Source organism: Herpailurus yagouaroundi, unplaced genomic scaffold, assembly GCF_014898765.1.
Source record: "Herpailurus yagouaroundi ecotype Mexico unplaced genomic scaffold, PumYag 77, whole genome shotgun sequence".
In the NCBI taxonomy this organism is placed as follows: Eukaryota; Metazoa; Chordata; class Mammalia; order Carnivora; family Felidae; genus Herpailurus; species Herpailurus yagouaroundi.
The window spans coordinates 16888425-16912906 of NW_024412388.1; the positions used below are offsets into that span (position 1 = coordinate 16888425).

Below are 24482 nucleotides of genomic sequence, written 5' to 3' on the forward strand. Positions count from 1 at the left end.
GTGGGATGCTAGATGTAAGGGTGGGTGGGTTATCGGGACAGTGGAATGGAAGACAGACAGAGAGGGTAAGTGAGAGGGTGGATGGATGAGTGGATAGATGGGTGATGGGTGGGCAAGCAAGTGGGAACAATGATAATTCTATCTCATGGACTGTTGTGAGGCTCCGAGGAGTGACAGCACAGTGGTTGGCACTAAGTAAGCACTCGGAATGATCTAGTATATGGAGTTATCTTGATCCGAGCGACTATCTCCCAGAGGAAAAATCCAGACACCCAGACTCACGGTGTAAGCAGGAAAGAACATTTGATGTCTGGGAGGCTGGGGGTAGGGACGAGGGAGAGGGTCCGATGGTTTTAAGAACAAGCGAGACTCAGCCTCACCCACAAGGTGCTCACGGTCCAGTTGAGCTGGTGAGTAAAGGTCGCAGGGCAGGGTGACAAGTTTCCTCTCTTTTTGTTTGTTTATTTTCTTAATTTTTGTTACTGAGGTCTAGTCGACATTCTCGCCTCTTCTTTTAAGTGGCCGTGACAGTTGTTCTCAACTAATTGGTGACCGTTACGATCTCATGAAATGAAGTCTAAAAGCACTCAGCCCAGCACCTGGCACACCGTTGTTGCTCAGTAATGCCGACTGCTATCGCTGTATTTTTATTACCTGCTTATTAGGTGGGAAGGGTCTGTGGATTCATTTAAGTAAAAGGGCTTATTTTAAAGATTGTAAATCATCGGGTAGATGCTGAGGCAGCCTGGTGTGTCAGGAAGGCTCAAGGGCAATAGATTTGGATTCAATTTCTGGTCTGCTGTGTGGCCTTGGCCAAGTCACCTAACCTGTCAGAGCTTCGGTTTCCTTATGCATTCGGTGGGACCAGTAACAGGCATCCCTCAGGGTTGTCGTGAGGACTAATGAAGCTCTTATGTGTGCAGGGCCCTTCCCGTCCCTGCCTCCCTTCTTCCCCTTCCCCAGCAAGTCCCGGTGTTCATTTACCGCCCGCCCCACCCCCAGCCACCCCTTCCCAGACCTCCATCCATCATCCTGTCCTTTGCGGAGGTTAAGTGGGTCCCCAAGCAGCGAATCCAAACTCTCCCGAAGCCCCTGCCGCACAATGCGGCCCGCTGTTAGCGAGCAACCCGGCTGGCCCGGAGGATTGGGTTTCAGCCGGGCGGCCGGCGCTGGCGGATGCCCAGGCCAGCAGCGGGCAGGCGGGGGACAGCGTGGAGGAGCCGGCGTCGCGGGGACTCCTCCGCCTGAGCCTGAGAAAACAAGAGCAGACTCCAGGCAGGCAACCGAGGCAGAGAAGGGCCTCTGAGCGGCAGGAGGACGAGGAGGGGTATGTGCTGCGAGAGTCCTGGGGCAGAAGGATTTTACATTAACTCGGTCCCCTTTCCGTGAGCCTGAGGGCGGAGCAGGGGGGCGAGCTGGAAAAACAACGTGCTGCCTGTTGGCAGGTTTCACCTTAGAAAGTCCACGGTCTTCCTGGAACCGGCTCAGGGCTTCTGTGGCATGGCCACCCCCACCCCACTCGCCTTGCTTTGGGCTGAGACTCTCTTCGCAGCTGATCCTCACTGGCTTTTCAGAGGAGAGGTCTCGGGGAACCCAATGGGCTGCTCTGGGTTCAAATCCAGCTCTGCTTTCTGGCTATGTGACCTTGAGCAGTTCTCTCAGCCTTTCTGAACTCGGTTTTCGCATCCGTATGATGGGCACAACAGTGCTAGCTTTGCAGGGTGTACAGAGTGATGGGCTCAGGGTCTGGCACCCAGGGCATCGTACATGAACCCGTGGTTTTTCCCTCCCTTTTGTGAGGCGGCATAGCCTGGTGGTTTCTGGGTCACACCAAAGGGGTCAGATCCTGCCCCGCCCCTTATCATGCCTGGGGGAGTTCCTGATCTCTCCAAGCCTTGGTTTCCCCATAAGGTTGCTCTGGGGCAACAGTGAGCCAGACAGTATTGATGAAGCACCTGCCCACCGTTAGCCTCCACGAGTGTTAGCAATTTTCACTGTTGCCTTTGCATGACCTGGCCTTCGCATGTTCGAAAAACCTTTTGCACCCAACGCCTCCTTGAATCTTCTAAGCAACCCTGTGAGGTACACAGAGCAAGGATTTTGTGATCCCCATTTTACGGATGAGGAAACTGAGGCTCAGAGAGGGGAAGTGACTTTCCTAAGTCACCCAGTTTGTCAAAGTCCTTGAATTCCTTAGTTCCTGCCTGTTGCCTCTTCTTAGAATTTCTAACATGGATGTGGACCATGGAAAGAATGCTCCAACTCCCAGCCATTGATTGCCTGGGTATGGCCCCATGGTAGGGCAGATAGGCCTGTGTTTGAGTAACCTCGGCCCTATTAGTCCTCAACAGGGAGCAGGTGGAGCTGCCAGAAAGGGTCCAGAGCAGCATCTGTTGATTGGGTCATGCACCACGCTGATTTGCTGCCTGGGCTGTGGTCTACTGGCCAGTCTGGAACAGAGACCCCACGGAACAACTACTAGGTGTCTGTCCATTTTCAGGATAGACCATATTCTCATGTCCATTTTTTCGGGACAGACCACATCACTACCTTACTCAGGAATCTTCCATCGCTCCCCATTGCCTCTGGGACAAGCTCCAAACTCCTCAGCCCCGTATCCAAGGCCCTATGAGTTCTGGCCCCATCCTAAGCTACCATATCCTTCCATGAAGCATTTTGCTCCTACCACATGGGACAGACACCCTAGCATGGTTGAGGGTTAAGTACTAATTGGAGGCAGACACAGATGCACCACTTCCTGGCCATGCAAACCTTGAACTATCTCTCCTAACTTCAGTTTTCCCAACTGTAAAGGGAGATAATAAAGTACCTACTTTACAAATAGTTATAATGAAATGAGATCATGAATACTAAACCCTTAGCCCAGAGCTCAGCGCGGAGAACCAGTCCTCAGGTTTTACTCTTATCCAAACTGCCCCTGCCTCTGTGCCTTTGATGCTGTTATGTGCCCTCTTCTCCCAGCTCAAATGCCACTTTCCCAGGGACACCTTTGCTAATTCCCTGGTCAAAGCTAACACCATCTTCCTCTGGGTTTCCTGGCCCCCAACCGGGACCTGCCTCTTCTTGTAGAAAGTTCACATGCCAGGCACTAATCCAGAAGATCCTTGAGAGAAGGATTTGCTGATCCGTTTCAACATCCCCAGTGCCCAGCACAGGGTCTGGCACTCAGTAGATAGGGTAGATATTCATGGAATGACCAAGATCTTGTTACTTAACCCGGGAGAATTCAGGGACAGGAAGAAAGAGGCTTTGAGTTAAGTTTTGGAAGAGAAGTTAGCCTGGCTAACCAAGCTGGAAGGGTCAGGCATTCCAGGCAGAAAAACCTAGAATGGTCAGTGCACCAGGAGCACGGAAACGTAGTGCCTTCTGATGGATGGCTGGACACTAGAGACATAGGAAAGCCTGGCTGGAAGGTAATTAACTGGCCTGGTCAGCAGCGGGTGCCTTAGGGCAAGGAGCTAGGACTTTCTGTTACCAACAGGTGGGAACTCCAAAGGGCATTAAGCTCAGTTAAGGCATAATTAGACATGGACTTTAGAAACATCACCCAGATGCCATGTGGAGGTCAAACACATCTACCTCGAGCCAGAACAGTTCTCAGTGCTAGGGATACAGTAGTGAAGGAGGCAGGCACAGAGCTCCCCCAAGAATGGGGGCCCTGGGAGACGGCAGGTCAGCAGAATTGACTTACATGATGTCATCTAATGTGCACGTGACCCATTTTACAGATGGGGAGCCTGAGGGCCAGAGAGGAGCACAGACTTGCCTGCAGTCACAACCTAGAGAGGGCCAGAGCCCAGGTTCTAGCCTGGACAGTCTGAGCCCCACCCCCTTTTCTTTTTCCCCTCCCATCCTCACTCAGGCCCACACAGAGGGAGAGAATAAACACATGCAGAGAGCCCCAGTAATTGTGTGTGTGTGTGTGTGTGTGTATTGTCTGTTTTTTTAAGTCTTTGTTTGAAGCATTCTTAAAAATCATGCAGATGTAGAATGAGACAGATGTGGTTTCAAATGCTAGCCTTGCCTGTGTGCCCTTGTGAAGCCTGCTTCACCTCTCTGACCTCAGTTTCTGCATCTATAAAACGGGGTTAAAAGCATATACCCCACAGGTTGTCGAGAGCCTAAAGCCGTATTTAGAGTGCCCATCTCAGTGCCCAGCACACAGTAGGTACCTAGTGAAAGTTCTTCCTCATGTCTTTGGAACTCTCACACATTGTCATTGGTACGAACCAACAGTGTCTGTGGCCCTAGAGAATTATCCAAGGGGGGGGTCAGACAGAGCTGACCGGGGGTGGGTTGGGGAGCAGAGGGCGATCACTTGCCCCAGCCTGAAACGGGCCGATGGAAGCATCCGCCAGGGCCTCGTGCAGCCACCCTCCCGTCGGCTCAAGACTAACGACTTCAGTGCGTCTCCCCTTTTAGCTCAAATATTTCTGAAATGCACATTGCTCGTTCACACATAGCCAGAGGGGCCAACGGGCCTCCCCAGCCTGTGCAGTCAGGGCCTCCTGATTGCTTTCTTCTGTGCAGTCTCCAGGAAGGGGGTGTGGGCGCAGTGGGGCCAGGGCCAAAGCCACTGCCATGGCTCGAACCCTGTTTTCCCACCGAGGAAGGCTCTCCGAGTAGCTGGCTGCAGGCCTTGGTTCCAGCTTCCTCCTGTATCTGTCCACCCAGCCTCAGTCTTCTCATGTATCCATTGGGATTTTTTTATTTTTATTTTTTTTTTCAACGTTTATTTATTTTTGGGGCAGAGAGAGATAGAGCATGAACGGGGGAGGGGCAGAGAGAGAGGGAGACACAGAATCGGAAACAGGCTCCAGGCTCTGAGCCATCAGCCCAGAGCCTGATGCGGGGCTCGAACTCACGGACCGTGAGATCGTGACCTGGCTGAAGTCGGACGCTTAACCGACTGCGCCACCCAGGCGCCCCTATTGGGATTTTTTTAAATGGTCACTGAGCGGGGCGCCTGGGTGGCTCAGTCGGTTTGGTGTTTGACTTCAGCTCAGGTCATGATCTCACGGTTTGTGAGTTCGAGCCCCGTGTTGGGCTCTGTGCTGGCAGCTCGGAGCCCGGAGCCTGCTTCGGATTCTGTGTCTCCCTCTCTCTCTGCACCTCACCCATTCACGCTCTGTCTCTCTCTCAAAAATAAACAAACATCGGAAATTTAAAAAAAAAAAAAAAAAAGGTCACTAAATGCATTCAGGGCTTGGAAAGCAGACATATCCATGGGAGTGCCTGGAGACGAGTGAAAGGGCAGTGTTAGGCAGGGTGGGGAGAGGGTGGCACCTGAGAGGCTGGCAAGGACGTGGGCAGGGGATGTGGTCCAGCCAGGGGGCCTCAGAGAGCTGTTGACTGTTGCTGTCCACCCTTGATTCTCATTCATTCCCACCGACTATGCCATATTGCTCACCTCCTTTGCCTCTGCTAGCCCCTCCGTCTCCCATGCAACCCCTCCTGCCTCCCTTCTAACTCATTCTTCAAGCCTCCATCTAGAGTCACTTTCTCCAGGAAACCGTCCTGAAATTGAGCAGTTTCTTCCTCTCCTTCCACATGCAGTCCCCTACCCACACTACCCCATGCACATCCCTGTTGCAATGTTTGTCACATTGTGTGGTGATTAATTATCTGTGTACAGCGAAAAACAGCCTCCCCTTGCATGAGGGATTGTCATTGTCACAGTGGGGATGGGCTGGGGACATTTCTAGCACTTTAGAGGCAGTTCGGTGCAGTCTCGCGGTCCCCAAAGTGTGGGAAGTGAAATGATGTCAGGTGGTTTGCAAATGAATGTTTTTAATTGTAATTGTCCTGTGTTTATTTTCCTTCTTTTTATGGCGAGTGATATTGGTTTCCCATTTATAATAATAACTTTTTCCTCTTTAAAATGCCCTTAAAGGGGCGCCTGGGTGGCGCAGTCGGTTAAGCGTCCGACTTCAGCCAGGTCACGATCTCGCGGTCCGTGAGTTCGAGCCCCGCGTCGGGCTCTGGGCTGATGGCTCAGAGCCTGGAGTCTGTTTCCGATTCTATGTCTCCCTCTCTCTCTGCCCCTACCCCGTTCATGCTCTGTCTCTCTCTGTCCCAAAAATTAATAAACGTTGAAAAAAAAAATTTTTTTTTAATTAAAAAAATAAATAAATAAATAAATAAAAATAAAATAAAATGCCCTTAAAAAAAAAAGACTCATCTGGAAGAATAGTAACTGAGTAATAGTACATGTTATAGGTGGAAATGACTGATGTCATGAATATTGTTCTGATGGAGCAGAACGCTAGCCTGGGGGTGGGGTGTGATTTCAGTCTTTGGCTGTCGACCTACTATGTCCCGAGCCCTGTGCTGACTCTTGGGGACAGGCAAAGGTGTGGAGGGGAGATGACTAGAAGGAACCACATGTTTGGGGTCTGGTGGGTGAGAGGACACCAGTCTATGCAGCTGGAGCACAGCTTGTGAACGAAAGATGTGTGACCTCGGGCAAGTTCCTAAGCTTTTGTAAGCCCCGATTTTCCCATCTGTGAGTGGGGCATTGTTGGGCATTTCCCAACTGTGTTGGCAATGTTGGAAGAACATTGGTGAGGGTCTCTGGCTCCTAACAGACAGGTAGGTCTCTGTCTCAGTAAATATGAGTTCTCTCCCTTTGCAGATTTTTGGATTAGAGGGGGAGACGTCTGAGGTGAAGGGAGAAGGAAGGGAGAGAAGGAAGGAAATGCTGGTGGTAGAAATAGGCCTGGCTTCCCAAACCCACCCAGGTTCCTGAGGCAGGAACTACTAACTCCAGATTCCCCGGGGAACTGAATGTGACTTTTGTGCTTGGTTTGAGAGGAACAAAGAGGAAACTCAGGGCATCCCAGGAAAGCAGCGTCAGACGAACCAGGAAGGGTTCCCCAGAGGCCGTGGTGCTGGAGCAAGAGGCTGATGTCTGTCAGATGTTGGCAAGCACCGTCTGGAGTGTGGGGGGAGCCTCTCGGACCCGCCTTCACTTTCAGGAGCCACCTCATGAGCCCAAAGGAAATGGCGTGTGTGCAGGCACTGGGTCAGCCAAAAAAGCACCACACTCAGTCTGAAAAAAGACTAACTGGCACTTACCGAGGCTCTGCTTTGTGTTAGACTCCAAGTTAACCCTCTCCTCTGTCCTTCAGTCCTCGGCTACACTCAGATGGTACTATGGCCATTTTCCAGGTATGGAAACTGAGGCTTACGAAGGTTACAGGTCCAAGGTTAGAAGGCAAATAGGAGACAGAGCAGGTGTTGGAATCGAAGTCCCTCTGACCTCCTGACCCTTAGTTTATCTGCTCTGCCTCCCTGCCTTTTGTGCAGAGGGCGGAGGGAGATGTCAACACTGGAAAGCAAGAGGCTGAGACGCTGCGGGGAGAGCCCCCGTGGGTCACCTCCTGCCATAGCCCCGAGGAGTAACAGCTTTCCCAGAGGCAGGCTTCCAGGTGAAGCCGGGACAGGCATGGAGAGATGAGAGCCCCCTGCCTCCGTCCCAGGAGACCTGCAAACTTCACACTCCCTCTCAGCCCCTTCCTCTCTGTGAACCAACCAGCAAATTGACTGCTGGCCTTTTGGGATCCTTCCACCTCCCCCCCTGCTAGTTCTAGGTGTAGGGGGAGGCAGAGGGGAGCAGTAGAACACCCACCCCAGACTGAGCTCCCTGGGAGCCCGGAGTTTGAGCACCAGCCTGCAGTCTGTGACTTTCCGCAAGTCGTTTGCCCTCTCTGGGCCTGAGTTTCCACCCGTACAATGAGGATGTCAGATCACAGCCCCTCCTCTGGGCCGTGGAATCCTCTAGTGCTTGGCCTCTGGGTCAGCCCAAGAATCCAGCCAAGGGGTGGGGCCACCTGCTTGGCAGGCGTGCCTCCCCCACCCGACCCCTTTCTAGTCCCAAGCAGAGTCTCCTCTCCCTTGTTCTGTGCGGCTCCCAGCAGCTGTTCCTCAGGCCCAGGCAGAGAGCCCGGCTTGGCGCGTCTCTGGCTGAGGCCGATGAGAGAAAACAGGTTAAAAGTTCAGCCCTTGTTCTCTCCAGGAAGAAAAATCTGTAGCATTCGGAGTGTGAAAAGGAACCCTTTTTTCAGCTCCAAAGCAGCACAATAGAACTTCCCTCCAATTTGCCATCAAAAAGACACCCTTGGCACTGGACTCCACCGTCCCTGGCACCCCTCCTCTCCCCTCACCAGCCCCCAGTGCAATGGGACATGGTGGCCGCAGACATAAGCCACAGGCGGTCACGGGGACACTGCTGCATCCTCTGTTGTCAGCTCGTGGGTCTGAGTGGGGTCACCTCTGGCTGAATGCTTCCTCCCATCCACACCACCCCACCGTAGTTCAAGACCTTGTTCCTCCCATTTCGACCTTCACACCTTTGACCTGGGCAGGGTGCACCCTGCCCCAACTATCCTCACCCTAATTCATCCAGCCCAGGTTATCCAACTAAGTCTCTAGAAGTTTGTAGGGTCGGAGGCAGGAGATCTGCACCTCCCACTCTGCTACCAACTCCTTTGTGATTTTTATGAAGTCTCTTCCCCTCTCTGTGCCTCAGTTGCCCTATGTCCAAAATGAAGCAGTTGGCTGGGCCAGAGATAGCATCTCAAATGGCTGGTGTCAGCTTCGTGGCACACTGTGGTGAGAAGCATCGTGCGGCCACAGAGTGTGGGCATTGATTAGTGATGTCTGCTTGGGCACAGCAGTGGAGCATAGAGGCCAGCACACCTTACCTACTCCTGCAGAGCTAGGTGGTAAGGAAGGTCCAGCTGTGAGCTTCTAGGTCTCTGTGCCTACTCTCTCGTGGCCATTATGTATACATGGCTCGTCACCACTACTAGACTGAACAACTCCATAGTAAGGTCTTGCTATTCACCGTTTTCCCTCCCAAGGTACCCACTGCCTGGCACAGAAGGGGCATCAGGATATATTTGTTGGATGAATGCTTGAAAGGGGCCAATTTAAATCTGCTCAGTGCCTTGCGGTTCAGCTCCAAAAGTGTCTTGAATTCCCTGTGGCAGGGAAGGGGGAGTGGGAAAGGGTCCTAAGCCTTATCTGGGGGTGAATAGGGCTCTTTCTGGCCCTCGGGGGTCTCCTTTGTCATAGGCTATGTGGCTCCTTCCTTCCAGCTGCTGGAGAGAGGAGGGTGGGCGAGTGGGGCCCTGGCTGGTTCAGAAGCTGATTTGAGTTTCCTGAATCCCCAGAGGGCAGGTGATAGACTAGACTCACTTGGCACAGTGCTCACCCTCAACACCCCTCCACTCCTAGGGCCCTATCCTAGGGGCACAGTTGACCGAGGCCTAGGGGAGGGAGCCCCAGTGTGGAGACACTCTAGAGGACTCTAGGTGCCTGAAGAAGGGGGAAGGTGTCCCTGATTGGAAGTGTGGGCCAGAGAGCCAAGGTAGGGTAACTAATGGGGCTCAGCTGGGACCAAAGAGAGACCTTTCTAAGGCCCACATTTCAGTTTTTGAGAATTTGATGCAAGCTGAAAAGCAGACACCCTAAGTTTTACATAAAATTTCAGGAGTTGCCTGGTGGACTCCCTGAAGCCCACCCAGGAGACTCCAGGTTAAGACCCTAATCCACCAGTAAGGGAGGGAAGTGGCAGTCGCTAGATTGGTGGGACTTGATGGGCTCGCAAAGGGCATGACCCTGCGTAGAGGGCCTGGAGCTGGTCTTTAAGGGGGTGGAGCCTGGAGGAGCAGCATCAGACGATTGGCTGGGGCATGGGAGTGGGTGGGATTATGGGGCGGGACAGCCAGATGATTGATTGCGCAATGGAAGTGGGTGGAGCTCTGTAAAGAAGGCCCTTGAGGGGTGGGGGTCTTGGGGTGATTGACAGCACTCCGTAGGTGGGCGGCATTGACCCTTTGCTTTCCTCACAGAAACGCTGATGGACTCGACCACAGCGACGGCAGAGCTGGGCTGGATCGTGCATCCTCCATCAGGGGTGAGTCCGTGGTCCCCAAGCCCTGCCCAGTCCCTCAGAAGACCTGGGGTTTTGCTGCAGGGCCTGGATGCCCCCTAAATTCCATCCCCTTTCCCTCTTTCAGGGCCCGGGGCTTGCCCCTCATTGCCCCACCCTATTGGTCCCCTACTATTTGGAGTGCCAGTTACCATGACAACATGTTGGCTGCTTTCAGCCTTTATCCCATGGCATCCTCGGGGCAAGGCTGAGAAGCAGGAATTCGCATTGCCCCCATTTTACAGATGAGGAAAGTGAACTGTCATTTTCTGAGCACCCACTTATCATATACTGTATCAAGGAAGCACGTTTACACACATCTTCTCCAATAATAAGGGGAGGAAACACCTCAATTTTACAGGTAAGGAAACTGAGGCTCAGAGAGGTGTAGCCGCCTGCCAGGGACGTTACACCTAGTTAGTGACGGGGCTCAGGTTTGTATCCAGGGCTGTGACCGAGCCTTCTGCGTACCCATAACACAGGGCTTCCCCCAAAATCTCTCTGACCACTTCCATGGCCCCCCTACTTTCCTGGGGCCAGTGGTTTGAGCCCATGTAGGCTGTGAGCCCCTCAAAAGCGAGAGCAGGCACAATCTGAGATTCCTCTTTCTTCCCACACCAGCCAGCCCAGCGCTTACATACAGGCTGTGGGGTCAGACATGCCTGAAATTCTGTCCCAGCTCTGCCACTCACCAGCCATGTGATTTGGGGCCAGTTCCTTAGCCTGCCTGAGCATCAGTTTCCTTATCTATAAGACGATGTTGGTCACGTCCTCTGCGCAGGATTGGTGTGAGGTTTTCCCGCACGGCGTCTTGCACGGTGCCCGGTGATAAGTAGCTACAGTAGTCCCACCATCACCATTGTCCTCGCCACCGGTTTTCATATCATTCCCTCCTCATTCCCCTGGGTCCCCACAGCCCATCTCTTCCCTCCCCGCCATCCCAGCGCCTCCACTGGGACTCGGCCGCTGCCCCAAGGAGCTACATCCCCCCCACCCCCCACCCCAGGCCTGTGTTCTCAATAGGCAGGGCCCTAGGGTCAGGCCTCTTTCTGTGGCTCTTTCTTGTCACCAATTTTCCATCTGCGAAGGCGGCTGGGCCCACAGCCCCACCCTATCAGTAATGAGGCCAGGCTGGGCTGCAGGGCCCCCGGACGCAATTATTTGGGGTGTTTAGGCTGCAGGGCCTCCGCATGTTAATTAGAGAGAGGGGAGAAAGGCAGAGTGCTCTAATTAAGTGCTCTAATTAAGTTCTGAAGAAGAGCAGTGGTTGTAACAAGGGGCTGACTTTGTCACATGGTGCCACCAAAAAAAAAAAAAAAAAAAAAGAAGCAATGTAGGGAGCTTCAGAGCCACCACTGACATAGAGGCTGGGCTAGCAGGCTCCAGCTCGGCCTTCCCCACGGGCACTGGCCTTTCACAACATCAGCCCTCCCCAGGCCACTGCACTGCCCCGCACAGATTTGGCCCAGATATCCGAGGGAGGCCAAAGGACAAGGAACACCGACTTCAGGGTGACACCTCTATACCACCATCTGCCTCCCCCTCCTCCACCCAGCTGGGGAAATCGAGGCCCAGCAAGGAGAAGTGACTTGCCCCAGGCCACACATCAAGTTAGCAGGGCAGGGGCAAAACCCAGGACTCCTGGGGTACTTGTGGGTCCTTGTGTTTCGAGGCTGTGTGCACAAGTGCAGGAATGGGCCTGGGTCTGTGTGGCTTGGGTCAGATGACCTCACTTCCCTGGTCTCTGCTCCCTCATCTGTAACATGGAGATAATAATATGCACCATGTGTGACCATAATGACAAAGAAATGAGGTCCTCTTACAGCACCCACCCCAGGCCGGCATGGCTAGGAGGGGGTGCTCTGCTGTTGGGGCTCTTTTGGGTCTACCCCAGGTAAAGGCAACCCAGTGCCAAAGAGGGGGGTGCATGGCTACTCTCAGTAAGCTTTCGGCCCCCCTGGGGAGACCGGGCCGAGAGGGCCAGGAGTACTCAGCCCCCGCCCAGACCAGGCCGGTTGTCCCCAAAGACCCAAGGGAGAGCCAATGAATGCAAACACCACAAGAGGTTCCAGAAGGATGGGCAGAGAAGATGAGAGGGTTCTCGAGGAGGGCACAAAAGTGTGAACAAAGGCTCAGCACGTGAGGGTTGGCCTGTGAGGGTGTGTGAGGAGACGTGTGCCCCGCACCCTTCATCCCCAGCTTTCCGTGGCCCTGCCCGGTGCCACCCAGCAGTGGGGCTCGGGAATCCCTTAGCTGGGTGTGCGAGAGCCAGGCTGGGGTCCAGGGAAGGTGCTGAAGCACATGCCGCAGGCAGGAAGGGAGTGAGTCTCCCTCCAGGTACCATCTTAACCACTTTAGGCCTCAGAACAGACCGCCCGTCTTCCCCATCACGGGGGTGAGAGCTCTTCTTCTGTCAGCCTGGGAATCCCCTAGGGTAAGGACTGTGTCTCCCAGATCGGAATAGGAGCTCCCAGTAGGTGGAAGTTCTGTCTCCCCCATCAGACTAGTACTCCCCAGACACAAAGCTGTGTCTGCTCTCAGCAGAGGAATCCCCTCAGGCTGGGCCTCTCCCTAATTTTCCTTCCAGGTGGGAGCTTCCCAGGAGCGGGGGCCATGTCTCCTTTATTGCCCTGGAGTGAGGGTCACATCGCCCGTATAAATCAGGGGAAAACCAAGAGCAGCGTGTGTGCCCTTCCCATCAGACTGGCATGTCTCCCTCACAGTGTGGGGAATTCCTGGGGGCCAAGTCCATGTCTGCACCTCAGCTTGGGAGTTCTCTGATGGTACGACTCACGTCTCCATCATCAGACTAGAAGATGCCCGAGGTAGAGGCTGTGCCTCCCCCGTTAGACTAGGAGGCCCCCAGTGGCCAGAGTCCTATTTGCACCCAGCAGACTGAAGGGTTCCCTAAGGCAGGGTCTGTGTCTCGCCCATAGACAGACGATCCCTGGGGTTGAGCCCCATCTCCCCCACCTGACTAGCGTTTCACCCGCAGTGGGAAGAGGTGAGTGGCTACGATGAGAACATGAACACGATCCGCACGTACCAGGTGTGCAATGTGTTTGAGTCGAGCCAGAACAACTGGCTACGGACCAAGTTCATCCGGCGCCGTGGTGCCCACCGCATCCACGTGGAGATGAAGTTCTCCGTGCGTGACTGCAGCAGCATCCCCAGCGTGCCCGGCTCCTGCAAGGAGACCTTCAACCTCTATTACTATGAGGCCGACTTCGACTCGGCCACCAAGACCTTCCCCAACTGGATGGAGAATCCGTGGGTGAAGGTGGACACCATTGCGGCCGACGAGAGCTTCTCCCAGGTGGACCTGGGTGGCCGGGTCATGAAGATCAACACCGAGGTGCGGAGCTTCGGGCCGGTGTCCCGCAACGGCTTCTACCTGGCCTTCCAGGACTACGGTGGCTGCATGTCCCTTATTGCCGTGCGTGTCTTCTACCGCAAGTGCCCCCGCATCATCCAGAATGGCGCCGTCTTCCAGGAGACACTGTCGGGGGCCGAGAGCACATCGCTGGTAGCTGCCCGGGGCAGCTGTATCGCCAATGCCGAGGAGGTGGACGTGCCCATCAAGCTGTACTGTAACGGGGACGGCGAGTGGCTCGTACCCATCGGGCGCTGCATGTGCAAAGCCGGCTTCGAGGCCGTGGAGAACGGCACGGTCTGCAGAGGTAAGGACTGCCGCAGCGGGGCAGGTGCCCCTGCAAGCGCGTGGAGTTGGTATTGGCTGCGGACCTGGGCCTGGGGTCCCAGGCTGGCAAGGGCAGTGGCCTGGAGCCGACCGTGAGGCGCTCTTTGGCCGGGTTTCCAAACGTGCAGCCACTGTTCGCTGTCTTGGAGGGAGACATTTGAAGAGCGCTTCTTGAATGGCAAGAGCGTGCAAGGTGCTTTTCGTTGGTGCCAGGATAGACGTTTCTCGTTTTAATTATTACATGACTATTAACAGTGGCAAGTGGTGCTGTATGTCTCCATCTGCGAAAGTGATGTGGTTTCCTTTTTGCGGAAATAAGTCACAGTAAGTAACAGTTGTAAGTTCAGACTTACTGGACTTTGGCTGGATCGGTCAGTAGAGGCCAGGTTAGATTGAAGTGACCAAACAGTAGATGTTTATTTCTTACCCAGTGCTACCTGTCTCTCGTGGGTCGGTTCCAGGATTCCTCCCTCTGGGAGCCATACTGGATGGAGGAGCCCCCATTTGCAATGTTGTGATCACGAGGACGGAAGGAAGTGGTGTGAGCTGGGTTGTGTGCCGGCTCTAGAGTTCTGCCTCAATGGCTGTGCACACTCCTCTGGACACTTCAGTGGCCAAGGCAAGTCACGCGCTTACTTCCGATCCTCGCAGGTGGGAAGGTGAGCCGGCCTCCTGACCACCACTTCTACTGTGGGCCAAGCACCTTCTAGGTCTAACTCCTTTAATGCTCACAAGAGCCCTGTGAGAGAAAGTGCCATTTATATGAAGACGTCGAGGCTCAGAGAGTGAGTGGGGGAGCCAGGAGTCTTACCCAGGCAGTGTGATTCCAAGCCCACCCTTAGCCACTGTGCCACTTTGGTTAACTTAAGGAAACGTTCTAAGTCAGTAGTGGTACGGGTGGTGTTTATTATGGTGAAGAATCGTGGAGGTGGTTTGCAAACCTAAGAAGTTTGTAAGAGGCGATGCACGGTGGTAGAAGGCTGTGAAGGTAGACGGACCTGCATTCGAATACCACCCCTGTTATGAGCTGTCTGTCCTATGCTGAGTATGAAACCCTCTTTCATAGGGTACTTCTGAAGACTCAACAAGTCAAGACTGTAAAGCATCTATAATGACTTGCAGTATACAGTAGGAGCTTAATAAATGTTGACTAAACGAGACGTGTACAAAGCCCGACCTGGTGCAGGTACTCTACAATGTGAGCTGTGATGGTGATTTAAAGCCCTATTTGATTTAAAGCCCAATCGGGTCCCAGGGTCCCCCATGTGCCAGGCAAAGAGTCTGGACCCTATTCCAGGGTCCCTGAAGCACCGGTGAAAGTGTGGCCTGAGGTAGCTGCAGTGACCCTCCCCTTCATAAAATGCTGTCACATCCGCTGTCCCTGTTCCTACCCTCCATGCTCTGAAGCAGCATTTTAAAGGTGCCTGGGAGGGCACGTGGGGTGCAAGAGACAGCAGCAGGAGCCTGTGGGGAAGCAGCAGCCGTGTTCGCAAGAGGTGGTGGCTCTCTGGAGTGGGCATCCACTGTGCAGGGAAGGAGCCAGGCTAGAATGAAGGGGTGTGAGGAGGGTGAGTGAGAAGGATGGCATGTGCAGGAAAGGAGGAAACAGTGAAGTCCGGCTTGCAGGGAGGTGACGGTCCTGGAAAAGGACATTTGGGGAAAAAAGCTGGTTTCTGGGGGAAGATAACAGATCAACTCACTATACTTGAGTGTTGAAAGTGCACAGCCTCAGGAGGTGGCGGGCCATGTGGGCCCAGGGCAGAATCAGTCACTCCTCGCTCATTGTTCATTCACTCATCAAACCTCGCCCGCGCCTGCTCTGTGTCAAGGCCTTGTGCTGAGCGTCGGGTGAGACAGACAAGAATGCGGCTGTGGCCCTGCCGTCTAGGAGCTCACGGTGTAGCAGGGGACGCAGACTGTAAATGAACAAGGGAGGGCATGCCTTTGACTTACTTTGATTGGAACCACTTGGGTTGCAGTGGGCACAGAAAGAGAAGGGCTTCCCAGAGGAGGTGACATTGGAGCTGAGTCTTGGGAGAGGCATATGTTGACTGGGTGGCCCGGGCCTTCTGGAGGATGGATCTACAAGGATCTGGGGACATGAAGCACCATGGGTTAGGGGGGACTGATACAGCATCTGACCTGGCTGTGGCTGGGGTTCGGGGAGGGACAGAGGAAGAACTGTCACCGGAAGGTGCCCAGATGAAAAGGTGCACTAGTCACCCATTGCTGCATAACAAGTCGCCCCAGAACGTCACAGCTGAAAACAAAAGCATTTGTTTTTCTCAGTTTCTTAAGCTCAGGGATCCAGGTATGGCTTCGGGGGGCTTCCTCTGGTGCAAGGTCTCTCCTGGGACTGCGGCTACGCTCTTGGCCAGGGGCTGCGGTATTATCTGATGGCATCACCGGGGAGGGGTCTGCTTCCACATTCACCCACATGGTTGATTGTAGGCTTTGGTCCCTCGCCACAGGGATGCACATGGGCAATGGCTTCCCCCAGAGCGACTGACCTGAGAGCGTTAGAGAGAGCACCCACAACAGAAACCACAGTCTTTTTATGACCTCATCTCAGAAGTGACATCTCATTGCTTCTGCTATATTCTCTTTGTTAAAAGCCAGTCACCCAGTTCAGCCCACACTCCAGGAGAGGGAATTACGTGAGGTGTGAGTGCCAGGAGGTGGGGTCACTGAGGCCATCATAGAGGCCGCCTGGCACAGGCAGGTGCTCCAAGTCCGAGCTTCCCCGTGCAAGTAGGCCCCGCCCCCCTCCAGCCCACCTCCCCAGATCTACGGCCAGCCTGCCTGCCCCAGGCCCAGCCTAGCCCAGCCAGCCACTGGTGTGAGTGGAGGCCAGTCAGGGTGTGATTAATGAGCTCAGGAAGCCAGAAGGACACCAGCCAATGCCGTGGCCTGTGCTGCGGCCACCCAGATGTGGGGCTACTCCAGCGCAAGTCCCAGAGGCACTGGTCCCACTGGCCCGGGATGTGTAGGGCTGGTGGCTACAGCTCACATCTGGGTGGTTGGCGACATGCTTTCTCAGTCTCCAGTCTCCAATTCAGGGATTCTTGGCCTTGACTCTGCCTCAGAATCCACTGGGAAGTTAGTTAAAATGCAGATTCCTGGCTCTGATGCAAACCTCTACCCCAGGTCTGATTCTGTGGCTCTGATGGGCTAAGAATCAGCATTTTTACTGTATTATTATTTTTTTTTATTTGGAGGAAAGAGAGAGAGCACAAGCAGGGGAGAGGGGCAGAGGAAGAGACGAAGAGAATCTTAAGCAGGGTCCACGCCCAACGCAGAGCCTGATGCAGGGCTCGATCCCACAACCCTGGGACCATGACCTGGGCCAAAATCAAGAGTCAGATGCTCAACCAATTGAGCTATCCAGGCGCCCTAAGAATCAACATGAGCAGCCCTCATGTTTCTGTAACAGGACCATTAGCTCAGACACGTGGTGTGGTAACATACCCTTGGTCAGACAAACAGGACTTCAAGCCAGATCGGTGACCCCAGGCCCAGCCCGGGAACATCCACCCTCGGGGATGGAAGGGGTCATTCGCAGAATCTACAGGAGAGTGTGGTTTGGGAAGATCCATTTAATGTTGAGGCATAACTTGATAGGAAAAAATCCATTGCTTTGTTAATACAATTGGAGAAGATAAGGCCGGATAAAGTCTCTTTGACAGATGACAAGTAAGTAGATGAGTCCTCAGGGGAGTGGCAGCCATCCTGGGAGGGTGAAGGGGTGGGGGGGACAGACAGTGGTGGTTAACAAAAGGTTGGGAGTTTCCAGTGCCCTGAGCGTTTCACAAAACAGCAGGCCAAACTGACTCAATCTGACCAACCTCCTCTGGTGCCTACTGTGTGCAGGGCATAGTAGAGAAGGGAGGGGCCTGGAGAAGCCAGTCAACCGCTCAACAAGCATATATTAAGTACCTTCTGTGTGCCGCTTAGCCCTCCAGCAAATATAGAAGGCTCGACTTACCATGGTCCGACTTACAATTTTTTCGACTTCCCACTGGTGCTCTAGTGAGACATATTCAGCAGAAATTGTACTTCAGATTTTGAATGTTGATCTTTTTCTGGGCTGGTGATAGTTGGTTTGCTACTCTCTCCTTATGCTGGGCAGCCAGCCACACGATCATGAGGGCAGACAAGTGATGCAAGAACAACCATTCTGTACCCATGCAACCACTTTTTCCCCGCTTTCAGTACAGTATTCAATAAATTGCATGAGATATAACAGGCTTGTGTTAGAGGATGTTGCTCAACTGAGCACATTTAAGGTAAGTGAGAGTAAGCAATGTTGTGTGGTACGTTGGGTGCATTAAGCGAGTTTTCCACTGACGATATTTTCGACTTGCAGTGGGTCTGTCAGGATGTAACCCCATCGTCAGTTGAGGCAGATCTGTATGTATCGGGTACCATCTATGAGCCAAGCCCACACCGATGCTGGGAAACACAGAAGCGAATGAGTTTTTAGTCTGAGTGGGTGAATGGGAGAAGACGGAGGCGAAAAGTTAGTGAGCAAATAAATAAAATAGTTATGGGCTGTGATGAATGAAAGGGGGGGAAAAGCTCTAGCAAGAGAGAACAAAGAAGACTTGCTTTAGCCAGGTGGGCCAGAGAAGGCTTCTTGGAAGAGGTGTCACTTGAGGTGACAGGGGCCGCCCTGGGAAGGCTGGCAGAGAGCACCTGAGACACAGGGTTCGGCTCACTGGCTCCTGGGTGAGCAGGGGACTCAGACACATGGAGAATAAGGCAGAGTACGGTCTTTCCAGAAATGAGGTCCATCCAGTCAAAGCACTTTGAGAATGTGAGAAAGAAAGCATCTTTTCTGAAGAAGGCTTCAAGGAGGAGGTGACATTTGAACTGGGCCCTGAAGAGTGAGTAGGATTTGGATGGGTGAAAGGAGGGAGGTAATTGTAGGTCAGGGAACGCACTGCATGAATAAAGGCCCTGAGGTATGATGGTATAGGGTGTGTTTGGAGAGTGTCCTGTGCCCTACTGGGTGCAGGTGCTAGGGTGTGACTTCTCCCTGTTCATTTCTCTGTGCACTTTTTATTGGGTACCTGATCGGGACCTGCCCTGGGCATGCAGCTGGCAGGTGAGGGACTCTGGGGACTTCCTTCACAAGAACTCTGCCCCCCTCTCCTACCCAAGTCCCCAGTCTCCGCAACATCATGGTCTCCACTGGGGCTTGCCGTCAGCAGATCTGCCGGCGGGGTTGGGCTGGGGGCAGGAGGGGGGCCCTGGAACTCCTTCCCTGCAGCGGCTGCTCCCCCCAAGCTCCCAAGTCTGTTTCTTGACTCTTTCCAGATGTTCATGGGCTTCATTGTGAATGTGCTCCTGCCTCAGTTTCTCCAAGTTCGTCTCTGTATCCCAGTTTCTCTTGGTCTCTCCTTCCCTACCTCAGCTCCTACTTGCCCCTGCCCATCAGATCCCCAGCCTAACCACTAGTGGCAGACCCGCATCTATAAGGGATCTGGAGGCAGTTCCACAGTGATCGTGATTGCTGTGTACTGTCGGGGTGTAATGGGATTTTTAATATTTAGCTTGGACAGGGAGAGGGGCTGTGAGCCAGCGGGGAGGGGCTGGGAGTGGGGGGCGGTTGCACGTTCATGTTGATCCTCTGGCTCCAGCTTAGACTCCCAGTTCCCAGCTGCTGGGCTTCTCCCAGCCTCTCCCTCTCCTCCACCCTGCCCTGCTTGGCAGCTCCTAGCCCGGCTACCCACCCACCCCACCCCCCACCTCCCCAGCCGTGACCTCTCCTTGACCTTGGCCTTGGAGACCTGATTTCAAACCTCAGCTTTGACCCTGTCCCAGCCTTTGTTTTCTCATCTGCAAAACAGGATAAACAGAAAGGCTGCTGTGCAGAGTAAATGAGAAAATACCTAGAAAAGTGTTAGAAAAATAAAAACAGGGACTTCTATGAACACCGTCTTCTGCTGTGAATGTCTTCCTCCCCCCTCTGATGAGCTTTTGATTTTGAGGGAAAAAAAACGTTTCCTTATCACAAAAGCAATGTAGGTCATTTGTGGAATCTTTAGAAATTACTGATAAGCAAAAAGGAGAAAATTAAAATCACCCAGAGATAGTCACTGTAACAGGCTGGTGGAGATCCTTCTAAGTGTATTTACACATATTGATTTATTTTTTATTTATTTATTTATTTTTTGATGTTTATTTATTTTTGAGAGAGAGAGAGAAAGAGAGAACGTGAGCAGGGGAGGGGCAGACAGAGAAGGAGACACAGAATCCAAAGCAGGCTCCAGGTTCTGAGCTGTCAGCACAGAGCCTGACACGGGGCTCGAACTCACAAACTGTCAGATCCGTGACCTGAGCCGAAGTCAGACCCTTAACCGACTCAGCCACCCAGAGGCCCCCGTGTTGATTAATTTTAAAGAAAAAATGGACTCCCGCTAAAAATACACAAGGATTTTTGACTGATTGATATTTTACAGACACTTTCCCATGTCATGTTAGATCTCTGGCATCATTTTGGAAGGCTCTTAGAATTCCATAGGAAAGATGTGTCATAATTTATTTACCAGTCCTCTGTTGTTCGACATGTAATTGCTGGCCATTTTTCGCTCCTAATGAATGCTGGGATGCAAGTCATTGTCCCTGTCTCTTTGTGCACGATTACTGATATTTGAGTAGGTATGTTTCCAGATGTGGAATTGTGGGATCAAATGCTTTTTAGAGCTTGACACACAGGGCCAAGTTACCCTCCAGAGAGGGACCGCTCAGGTACCCTCCTGGCCGCAGACTTACACAGTGCCTGTTTCCCCACATGCTCACCAGTAGGAGATATTATGCCTGTTGCTTTGTTTTCTGTTTTTCTCCCAGAATCCTGTGCTCCTTCAGCCAAGGTAGGGAGGGGCCAGGGGTTATCTCTGGGCCCTCAGGGTTGGGTCCTGGGCCAACCTCAGGGTGGCCTCTTTCATACCCTGCTTTCAGTTCCAGCCCTTCCCATAGAGGCTGGACCAGTGGCCCAGATGCGTCTGGCGAGTCTGTGGGGTAGGGTGCGGTCCGTCTTGGGGTGAGGAGGAGGGAGGCCTCCAGCTGGCAGGGCCTGTGCTGGCTGGGGAAAGGGTGTGAGGGTTGGAATGCTGGGTGGGAGGAGAGGCCCAGACCCCCACACAGAAAGTTCTGCTACATCTCTTCCAGGGCAGGGTGGAGACGCCCAGCTGGGGGAGCGGGAGGGGTAATAGGCATCCCCTCCAGACCCCCGGGCTCAGGCCAGGCCCAAGACCACACAGGCCAGCCTTTTGGAAAGGGGATTGGAGGGGACCTTGGCCAGCACACTCAGGCTATTCAGTTCTCTGCTCTTAAAAATTGAAGTTCCCCTTCCCCTGTGCTCTCAAAGCATCTTTGTTTACAGCCCTCCATCCATCTGTCCATACACTGGTTCACCTGTCCAGCCAGCCAGCCATCAGAGATTCACTGAATACCAGCTTGTGACTTTTTTGCTTCTTAGAGAGGCCACCAGGAGGCTAGCACATATTGAGTGCCTGTCATGTGCCAGGTGCTGGGCCGGGCATTGGGGTTTTTGGAAAGGTCAGCTATGGGCCCTGCCCTCACAGACCACCCAGTCTAGAGATGTTGACAGACATGCCTGTAGGTAGTGAAGGTGGAAGCAGACAAAGGCACCCAACCTACCTAGGGAAGCATCAACCAGGGCCTTGGTGGTCAGAGGAAGGCTTCTGGAAGTGGAAGCCGAGTGAGGAGCAGGAGTTAGCCAGGTGAAGAGGAGGAGGTGCAAAGGCCCTGAGGCAGCTACAGTAGGTATTCCTAGAAAGGAAGGGAGGTCCACTTCAGCCCAATTTCCTCTCTGGGTCAACTATATGGAAGGAACTGAATATCAGGGCATGGGATAATATAGTCTTCATATCCCCTCGGGGGTCTGGGCAGGAAATACTGAACAGTTTTGTCCTGCCGTACTCATAACAGCTCCCCAGGCACCTATTGTGCACCAGACCCTGGGCCAGATGTGGGGACTGTAGAGAAGATGAAGGCCCTTCTTGCCTTCCTAGAACTTCCGGGGGGGGGGGGGGGGGTGGGGGAGATGGCTCCTTCTGTTACTATAGCCTTGGGGAACTTAGGAAGGAGTCTGGGGAAAGCTGGGGAGGCCCCCTGGAGGAGGAGCCATTTTTCCAGGGCTTTGGAGATTGAAAGGAACGAAAGGCAGGAATTAGTCCAGAAAAAGATGGTCAGAAATGATACTTTTTTTAACCCTGGCCTCTTGCTGACCTCCCGCCCCCCCCCCCCCCCCGCCCCCAACAAGGTGTAGCCAGCTGGGGGTGGGGGTGGGGGTGGGGAGAGGAGAAATGTAGGCCAGAGGAGAAGGGTGGAGGGACTGCCAGGCTTTTGCGCTCCATGCCGTCAAAGGGCTGAGTGAGGCAGAGGCTGCAAGGAATCCTGAAGGCTAGGCAGTCCCTCCTGTGTGCCCAGTGCTGTGTTACACGCTCCAGGATCTTTTCGAATCTTCTGTTGATATCATTTTTAGCTCCATTTCACAAATGATGAGACTGAGGTCCAGGGAGGGTCTTGTGCCCAAGACCACACAGTGAGTAAGCAGCGGAGGCAGAATGTGAACTTGGCTTTCTGCAACCGCTGAACAACTGATTAACCAGAATGCGGTGAGGCCTGGATATACTCTGTCCTGCCCACCTCCCAGATTGCTGAGGGGCCCCGGAGGTGGTGGCGGTGAAGGGCTTACACTCAGGACTGTGGGGCCGCCCTGGTGGGACAATCTGAAGGGCTTCCTGGTAGGAGAGGGAGGCTTGTGGCTGGGCCTTGAAGGACGAGTTGCTTTCATATCGAGATGCTGGGCACAATGGAATGCTGTCCCAGAGCAGAGATTCAGGGGGTGGAGAAGCCCTTGTGGGTCTCTTCTCCTCATGCTCAAGGGACAGAAGACCTCCAGGAGGGACATGCACCCACCCCTCGTCTAACCTCTGGCCAAACAGAAGAGTCTGTTTGCTCCCACACAGCATTTACCGAATGCTCACCTCGTCTCTCAAACTGCACAGTAACCTTGTTGAATGTCCCCCAGCGGACTAGGAAGCAGACTGGGGCCCACGGTCACACTCCTCGGAGGTGGCAGGATAGGTGTGCATTCTCATGCCCCCCGCTTCTGATTCCTCCCACTTCTTGGAGGTGGCGAAAAGGCTTTGTGGCAGGCACCCAGTGCTCGCGTTTGTTAGGAGCTTCATGTGGACCAGGCAGCTCTCACTCTGGGTCTCAATGACTCTCGGTCCCCGCTGGGAGTTAGGCATCATCATTTCTGTTTTACAGAGGGGAAACTGAGGCCCAGAGAGAGCAAGCAGCTTGTCTGAGGTAACACGGTTATGGAGGGATAGGATGGAGCGCAGGCCCTCTGACTCCGGAGCCCCTGTGCTGTCCTCTCTCGGCCCCAGACTGGCGTGGGACCCTGAAGGCACCAAGGCCCATGGTTTGGTCACAGGCTGCCTCCACAGCGCTCTGGCAAGACCATAAACAGCTGGGGAAGCTCCCCTCCCTCCAGCCGCTGCCTTTACATCTGGCTGGGCTTCAGGATCTGGAGAGAGAGGCCCGTTTATTGAGGAAGTTTATGCATTTAACAGTTTAAGCCTTTCTAAGCCTGTGGTACAACAGGATTTGGGAGCCGTTAACAATTCCGTGTGGTTAAGAGATTTTCATTGCTCTGCGGCAGCTGGCTCAGGCCCCACAGGCCCCATTCTGGCCTCCACCCCGCCCTGCGGGGCACCCCCTCCCCGGGGCCCTTTGTCCTCAGCCCCCATCCTGCTGCTTCTCCCTGCTCCCCCCTCCTCCGAACCTTTAGGTATGAACTTTGACCTCAGAGGAGGAGCAGGCCCAGAGAGGGGAATTCCCAGGCCTGTCGGCCAGGGCCACACAGCAGGTAAGAGGCTTGAATTGACCTGCGTGGAGAAGCCCGAGTCCTTTCTCCCACCCCAGACTGCTTTCCTTGGGGGACATCATATTGTTAATTCCTCACCGGCAGAACAGACAGAACCCCTCTGAGACCACCATGTGTTCGAGCCCTACCAAGGCTTTGGGCAGAGGGGGTGGGGTGACTCATTCACCTTGTCAGGTCCAGAGCTAGAATCGGAACCCAGGCCTCCTAAAGTCCTAATGAGAATTCTTCACACTATACCAAACTGGTGGGGTTTTTTCCATAGCTTGGGGGGGAAATGCCATTTGTAATTATAATGTCTTACATATGCACAGTATTTATTTACTTACACCCTGCCTTGTTCCAGAAGAGATTAGAGGCTGCTTTTGTATAGCATTTGGTCTCACCCTATGAGATACTTTGATCTGCATGATACCCACATGAGAGAAGCAAGGCGAAGGTTATTATCGGCATTTTAGAGACGAGGAAAACTCAAGTCAAGAGAGGACCTGACTTCCCCAGAACCACATTACACTTTGGGCCAAAACCGGAACTAGATGACATGGGCTCCCTCTGGAGAGACAGACAGCCTCTACCCTTGGCCTCCATGTCTGCAGGCATGAGACCCCGGCCCCCCCCGCCGAAACTCCACAGGGTACCTTAGTCTCCATCTGGGTGGGAAGAGGTGGTCCACCCCAGGGATGAGTCGCTCGCAGCTCAGATGCAAGGTTTGGGTGAAAAGGAACGTGGGGGTGAGTTTGGTGGGATGTGAACTGGCTCCTGAATCCTGAAGATGAAGCAACCCAGGGCCGGGGGACCCACCAGGGTCTCCCTGAAGGTCAGTCGGCCTTGGGACTCCTCCTCTGTCTGGTATCTCGGGCCCTTTGCCTCTTCCTCAGGCCTTTCCAACCTTTCCCCACTGG

At 53.7% G+C, this 24482-nt stretch overlaps 1 protein-coding gene across 5 annotated transcripts in view; it reads left to right on the top strand.

Annotated features, from left to right (window-relative positions):
- The first annotated feature begins 9878 nt into the window (after window positions 1–9878).
- The window catches only part of EPHB2 (EPH receptor B2), a 125141-nt gene continuing 110537 nt past the window's right edge, over window positions 9879–24482 (top strand). For all 5 annotated transcript variants that reach the window (XM_040464437.1, XM_040464452.1, XM_040464442.1 and 2 more), the window contains exons 1-2: window positions 9879–9943; window positions 12954–13638. In XM_040464437.1, coding sequence (XP_040320371.1) covers window positions 9887–9943; window positions 12954–13638 — 742 coding nt within the window. In that variant the 5' untranslated portion in view covers window positions 9879–9886. The remainder of the gene's footprint in view (window positions 9944–12953; window positions 13639–24482) is intronic.